Raw genomic sequence first — 8,281 nt, 5'->3', positions numbered from 1 at the left:
AGCAGAATTTGTCTAAGGTAACTTATGGCTGTTTTTGGTTAATTTTCTTTGATTACCAAATATTTTTAAACATCATTATGGTAAGACAATAACATGGATCAATAGCTTAAAAGAGCTACAATTTGATAATAAATTCTAGACAGGTGATAATTATAAATTTTAGCCTTAAAAACATGAAAAGGCAAGCTAGTTAATGGCATCATTGGCATGAATGCATAACAATATAACTTGTATAATGTCAAACTAGATCATTTTGGAATGGCATGCTTATTATCTATGTAATAAAATATGTGCATTCATTACAAAAATTTGATTATAAAATTAGATACCCAAATTCTCTATTTAGACTGTTAGCTGAAGCAGTTGATGCTTTTCCTCCACTATATTTTTTGCTGAATTCATCCTTGACACGCTCAAGGAAAGCAATAGGAAGTTGTCTACCAGCAGATTCAATTGCGACCACACAATAGGCTGCAACATCCAAAATAAATCCGTCATTTTATGTCAAAATCCATACATACATTACAACTTCATTTTAAATTTATTTTGGATTTTACAAAATGTCACATCAGTATTTATGAGATTAATATATTGGTATGTATATCTATCCGCATTGGTAATATAATCTAACTAGATCTATGATTCCTACTAACAATGTTTGTTTTATGACCAAAAATTAAACCACTAGTTCAATTTTCAAAACATTATGATAATACTACTGTGCCACGCACAAACAATGAATTAAAGTATTAGGTATTATCTCTATTATGATATGGTGTAAAATCCAAAGAATACAACTATGTGAATGAAACTATTCTTAAGTTTATGATAATAGAGGCAAATAGCTCTTAAAAGTTTATATTATACTGCATATCAGAAAAAAGAAAGGGATGTATAATATCTTTTTAACCTAAAAATCAAGTAATAATGTAAGTTATTATACCACGAGTACTAGTATATATTCTCATTAAATCATTACCATCTTTGAAAATATTTATCATAAATATGAATTTCATTTTCCTTTATTAATCCCATGAACGAATTTATGCTCACTATTAGTTTTATAAAATAGTTTTAAGTTAGGTTAATGTGTTTGTACTTGAATTATGTATTAAGGATGGTGGTTGATAGTTTGATGAATGATTATAGAAATGAAATAATTTTGTTATTGAAAAGAAAGAGTACAAAGTCTTAGAGAATTTGCATTGTTGTGACTTGAACAAAGGAACTTTATTATGAGCTATTTATAGAGTTTATAAGTTGGCGCATCGTAATCAATTTGGTGTAACTAGATGTTTTTTAGGCTGACATTATTTTATTAATTTTTGGATAATTCTCCTGAGATAATATCTTAGATATTTTTTTAGAAATTATCCTAAATATTTTTAACACGTAATTTTTTTTAGTTAGTTTTTAGAGCTTTTCATTATAATATCATAGATACTTACTTTACCAAACAAACTCATAAGAAATCTGAATACCTTGACTTTTTCATCTCAATTTCACGAAGCACTTTTGGTAAACTCCACATTTTAGGTGATTATGAGTTGACTAATGGTTTATTAGGTAGACTGTTGTGTATCTAGCTTCTACCTATAATATATTTAGCAGATGTTTAGAATTATGTTATTTTCATCGCAATTTTATGGGTTAATAGTGAAATTTGTCTCTGAAATATTATATATTTTTTAAATTAATCTTCAAATAATTTTTTTAGTTTTTGAAAAATAAAATATAAATCAAATTGATCTTTATTCCGTTTGTTAAATGATGATGTATCATGTTAAGTGTTACGTGGTATGATAATGTAGTAGGTTAATATTACGTGTTATAAGATGATTAGTTGACATGTCAGGTCAGTAATACCTAGCATGTCACGTGTCACTTGACATGTAAAAAAATTATTTATAATCAAAATAATCCCTAAAAGTCCAAATGTAAATTATTTTCATCACTAAAATTTTAAAAATTAATCAAATTAGTCTTTATATAAATTTTTTTATTATAAATGATAAAATAATTTTATAATAATTTAATTATTCTTATTATTTTATTTAAAGAGAATTTTGTTTATTAAGGTCTAAAAAATAATATTAAAATTATTACTATAAAAAATATTTTAAATTTAATATTATGAAAAAAATGAAAGAAATTTATATAAGGATTAATTTGATTAATTTTTAAAAATTTTAGGGATGAAAATAACTTACGTTTAGACTTTCAGAGACTATTTTAATTATAAATAATATTTTTATGTGTCAAGTGATAAGTAGTGTGCTAGGTTTCACTGACCTAATACGTCAACCAATCATCTTGTGATATGTGGCATTAACCTGGCACATCATCATGGCATGTGGTATTTAATGTGATCATCTATTAACGAAAGAACTAATTTGACTTACGTTTTATCTTTCAAAAACTAATATAACTAAAAAAATTATTTGAGAACTAATTTAAAGAATAAACAATGTTTCAAGAACAAATTTGGCTATTATTTTTTTTCCACATTATTTTGGCATAATAATCGATAAAAAGAATGAACTACCTACTGCTACTAAGAGATGATATTTTCATTAGACAACAAATATTAGTGTGAACTAATTCAAGCATCTATTTAACATGTCATGCTTTTCCAAAAGAAAATGGTTGATAATATTACTTTCTAAATAAGCATCCTTTGCAAAATAAAATGCATTTTATATAAAATTGTTATCATATCGGCTTCCAATCTTTATTCAAAAACTTCTAATGAACTTATTAACTCTATTAGTGTTATCTTCAATAAATCCTTAGTGAATTCTATTGTTGATATTTCAGGATCAAATTTGAGTGGTAAATTAATTAGCATTTTTTCTACTATCTTATTATTTGACAAATCTTTTTCATCAGCAGCTTTTCTTTTAATTACTAAGCTCGTTAAGTTTGTATAGTAACAATTTTATTTTATTTTCTTAAAATCTTCCGTTTCTATATTTGCATATTTTGTTTAAAAGTATAATTTATTTATTTTAATTACATTTTAAATAAAAATAATATATTAAAATTTATCTTTACAATTCATCATCCAAAAAATTTTTTTTTTTACATAAAAATAATTATAAAATCTTTATTGAAGTGTCACCTTTTATTTTTAGACTATAATAATGAAAACAATTGTGTGGTTCCACCAAGACCAAGGCATATTTCCAGGCTTATCGAGTACTTAAAACCCGCCCACCAAGAATAAGTATCTCACATTTTGTTCTTATAATAACTATCTCACATGCTTTTTATATTTTTTTCTTTTAGAGCAAGAGAGGCAGGGGTTAGAAAAATTCTAGTAAGAAGAGGAACAATTATTTTAACTTTTAAAATTCTTGCTATCCTGGTTAACTATCATCAAATGGAAATGAAAAAAAAAATCAAAACCAAAAGAGAAACATACACCATAATACATATATATAAACAAATATAATTTTCAAAGAAAATATAATCAGGAATGATAAAACCTATAAATCATGAACGTACTGAAGCCATTGTCAGCAAGGTAATTGAAAGTGTGGCCATCACAATTGTAGGTGAAACGATTATTGGAGGAAGGAAGCTTTTGAAGGCACTGAGATGCAATTGTTTGAAAATTTCCCTTAAATTCAGTATACTCAGCAAGGATCACAGTGCCACGGGCTACAAAACTGTAAATCAAAGTTTGCTGCCCCATCTTCAGAAAACATAAAACAGAATGACCCTGAAAAACAAAGTGCAAAGGATTGAATGGAGAGGCTAGAAAGTATATGCAAGAGAGAAAATTGGTAAGGGTATTGGAAAAGGAAACAAAATGGTTGATTTGTGTTGTAGGAGTTTTTTATTAGATATGTTCAATGCTTGTATTAACGATAGCTACGGAGGCTTTACTCAAAATAGGTTATTTTAAATAAATAATAAGGCATTGCTATTGAAATCCCCCCGCCCTCCCAAAAAAAGAGAGATGATGTTCTTCTAAATTTGAAAATGAATTTAAACAAATTACATTAAAAGAACATCAAAGTGTTCAGGACTATTTTAATTATATAATAAGAATGTCTATTGGAGTATTTAAAGATAGTTTTGTTTGAAAAGGATCTTGTGGTTATATAATTTCATTTATTTATGTATTCTTTCTATAACCTATTTTAATATATCCCAAATGGGAATGGGACTAGATGAGTATTATTGGTTGTAAGTTATGTGTCTGTCTTTAAACCAAAGTGGCTTTGGTGGACTAGGACTTCATGCAAATGTAGATGTATGTACGGTGAATTTCTTAGGTGTTTTAAGAGCAAATGAAAGTTTTTGTTCTATTTTATTCATTTTGTGACATATCAGTAATTAATGTGGGTTATTTTTATTGTTTTAATTAAATTTTTAAAATAATAAAATTCGTTTTCTTTCAACTAGCGTATCTCTCTTCTCAAAATTGTTGATGTGTCACAATATAAATGAAATAGAGCAAAACTTCTTATTTTCACTTAGAAAATCTCAGAAATTCTCATGTATGTTAGTGTATGCATGAACTTTATTCTTATAGATTATTATTTGATTTGATAAATAGCAACCATTGTTTGAGCTTTGATGATTGAAAGTACAATGCATAGATAAGAAGTCGAACCCAAGATCACAACAAGAAATAGTTTTTAGGAGAAAAATACATTCTTTAAAGTATAAACTCTTAATATCTCTCATGCATGCATGTTTATAAAATGGTTTTGGATAATAAAGTTAACAAATTATTCCAAGATTTTCATGAAAACCAAGGTTTCATATCAACGCACTGCGATAGGACCAAGTAAATAGTAAGGAAGGCTATCAATAACCTTGTCAAAGTAATTATAAAATTCACCCCATGTCAAAAGTATTAATGTTATTGTTAGAAAGATAATAGAGAGTAATAGAGAAAATGTCTATGGAACTGTTGGAATGGAATACAGACGGAATTATTGGAAGGAAGTGCAAATGAAACTGCAGAAGAAAACATAAACAGAATTTTCAGAAAAAAATACAAACGGAACCGCCAGAAAGAAGCGCAGACGAAACTATTGAACAGAAGCACAGATGGGACTGTTGGAAGCGTGGCGAACGGCCAAAAAACTGCCAAAATGAGAGTTGGTGAACTACTGGAAAATAGCCAAATAGGCGGCAAATTGTTAGAGAGATGGCAAACTAGCGAAAAACTATTGAATAGGTAAGGAAAAAATGCTAGACAGATCATCGAAAAATGGAAAAACGTCACGGATAAAGATGGAGTTGGTGGTTGACAGCAGCATTCTTCAGGCGGCAGATCCAGCAGCGGGAGACGGCTGCGTTAGGCATGTTAGACTCGAAAAAACGAGATGGAGAGGAACAGCTAATCTTTGTGGTGATGAGAAAGTATCAAAATAGTGGCAATGGATAATGTAAGACCCCGATTTTTAGAAATTAAATAATAAGTATTTGTGATTTATTATATTTATTTATGATTTTATTTTCATAATAATTGGGTGTTTCCTTATTTAAAATTCAAAGTTTTAGTAATTGAAAAATAAGAAGGATTTGTTAATTTAATTTTATGAATAAGAAAGAATTAATTAGATTATCTCTAATTTTTAAATTAGGGTACTTATTTAAAAATAATTTCCCTCACTCATGAAAGAAAAAAGAAAGAAAGAAAGAAAAAGATAGAAATAGAGCTGCAAAGAAGAGAGAACGGAAGAAAAAGAAGAAAGAGAGAAGAGGAAGAAGAGGGCATCGGCGGAGGGGGAACTGCCCGACGTTATCGCACGTGAGAGAGAAAGAGAGAGAGATCAAATAGAAAGGAGACGCGACGAGGACAAAGGATAATTCTACGCCGCCGTTGTGCCTATCATAGGCGTGAAGGACCGTTGCCGTCACTGGTGGGGTTGAGTCTATCACCGAACTGAGCTGAGGAAGAGAGACATAATGCAGGGAGAGGAAGAAAACAATGTTGTGTATATAGTATGAGAAGATGACAAAATCTTATATTTGTGTATTGGTTTCAAGGCACGATTAGATCGCTTTCTTTAGAGAGATATTTGCCCCCACACTTAGTTGCTATAGGGTTGATGACAATACTCTCCCAGGATACAATGAAACCTAAGAATTTCTTAATTAGCAATAGTAAGAAATTCTTAACTCTCTTGAACTTTAGAAGAAGGAGAAAATAAGGCTTAAAGAAAAAAATTTTCTCTTGAAGTCCGTTTTGAGTATAAGGGATATTTATATATATGTGTTGCATGAATAACTAGAAGTCACGTACCATGTTGAATGGTTGTGACCCTTTGTTGCTGTGTGAATAGTCACAACTCTTTATTTGTTGTGTGAATAGGCATAATGTATCATTTCACACACTAACCATCACATACATAAATATATATTACCGGTTAACAAATAACTAACTCAAAACCGGTTAAGATTTTAACCGCTCACTTAAATATTAATATTAATTATTAATAAAATTAATATTAATATATATAAATTTGTAAATATCCTTTAATCCCCCACTATTTACAAAATTTAAATACCATACAAGTATATGCATAAAGAATGTGTCACTAAGATTAAACATTCTTTTAATGTAAATTTTAAAGTTCTAACGAAGTAATAGGTGTCTAATCGATTAAACCTATACTCCATATGCTAGTACCAAAAATCACACACATTACTTATACCTTCCAAGTCCATTATAAACCTTATTATATGCTCGAGACATGGTTGATTCACTATCACAGAAGATTGAAATGGCTGTCGTCTGCTGTGGCTACAGCTTTATGTCATATAATCTTTTTGATATAATGAGATTGACTTAAAGTAAAGCCAACTTCATTCTTATGCACTTTTATGCCTAATATTGTATCAACTTCATTCAAATCCTTCATCTTGAATTTAGAAGTTAGATACTCCTTCGTTATACGAATTCCTTCTAAATTTGTTCCGATGATTAACATATCATCAACATATAAACAAATAATTACTCCATAATCTTTAGTAAATTTTGAGTAAATACATTTATCCGCACTATTATGTGAGAATCCATTTGATAACACCACTGAATCAAACTTCTCATGCCATTGTTTAGGCGCTTGTTTTAGCCCATACAAAGACTTAATTAATTTGCAAACTTTCTTTTCATTTCCGGGTAGCACATAGCCTTCCGGTTGCTCCATATAAATTTCTTCATTAAGATCTCCATTTAGAAAAGCTGTTTTAACATCCATTTGATGTATATGAAGCTTATGTATAGATGCTAATGCTATAAGAGCCCTAATAGAAGTCATTCTTGCCACAGGTGCGTAGGTATCAAAATAGTCTAGACCTTCTTGTTGTCTAAACCCCTTGGCCACTAACCTTGCTTTAAAGGTTTGTAATGAACCATCAGTATTATACTTTTTTCTAAATACCCACTTACATCCTATAGGCTTTGATCCTGGAGGCAAATCAACCAAGACCCAAGTATTGTTAAATAATATTGAGTCCATTTCATCATTTATTGATTCGAGTTTCCTCCTCTATACGTATATGCCTTAGTAATTTCTCAATTGTGAAGTCCTCACCAAGATGTAAAAGTTTCTTCCTATAACCATTCCAAGATGAAGGCAATTTTGAGATAATTGCTCCAACTTGTAATGATTCAGGGATCACCACTTGTAGATCACGAAGTCTACTTACAAGGATTTGTAATTCATGAATTTGATCCATGACAGGCATAGTATCATTCATAATAAATTCAAAATATTTCATCATAATAAACTTATCTGTTCCTTGTCGTTCGGTATTGTACTTTTCTTCCAAAGATTTTCAAATTTCTAATGGTGATTGAATTGACATGTAGAGATCATAGAGTCGGTCGGATAAAGTATTGAGAATATGACCTCGACATGCAAAAGTATCTTCATCACGTTTCTTTTTCAATTAAACAATCTTTTCTTTCTCTTCCGGTGTGGAATTTTCAGCGGCATCGGCAATTGGTGTAGTCTTTGGGTCAATCACATATGCAAGATTGAGAACTGAAAGAAGAAACATCATCTTGTCTTTCCAACGGTTGAAGTTCGTTCCATCAAAGCGATCTAATTTGACAAACTCTTGATTCATGACCTTGAACGTAGTGTTTTGATCTTGTGCCATCTTCAACAAATATCTCTCTAAAGTTGTTGTGTATATAGTATGAGAAGATGATAAAATCTTATATTTGTGTATTGGTTTCAAGGCACGATTAGATCGCTTTCTTTAGAGAGATATTTGCCCCCACACTTAGTTGCTATAGGGTTGATGA

At 29.6% G+C, this 8,281-nt stretch overlaps 1 protein-coding gene across 1 annotated transcript in view; it reads right to left on the bottom strand.

Moving 5' to 3' along the window:
- The window catches only part of LOC107628339 (putative vesicle-associated membrane protein 726), a 5,435-nt gene extending 1,651 nt beyond the window's left edge, over positions 1–3,784 (bottom strand). The window contains exons 1-2 of the mRNA XM_016331061.2: positions 3,508–3,784; positions 330–471 (exon numbers count right to left, since the gene is read on the bottom strand). Coding sequence (XP_016186547.1) covers positions 330–471; positions 3,508–3,697 — 332 coding nt within the window. The 5' untranslated portion in view covers positions 3,698–3,784. The remainder of the gene's footprint in view (positions 1–329; positions 472–3,507) is intronic.

This window comes from Arachis ipaensis, chromosome B02 (genome assembly GCF_000816755.2).
Source record: "Arachis ipaensis cultivar K30076 chromosome B02, Araip1.1, whole genome shotgun sequence".
In the NCBI taxonomy this organism is placed as follows: Eukaryota; Viridiplantae; Streptophyta; class Magnoliopsida; order Fabales; family Fabaceae; genus Arachis; species Arachis ipaensis.
Note: the sequence above shows the minus strand (reverse complement) of the source record. Positions and strands in the feature narration are given on the sequence as shown.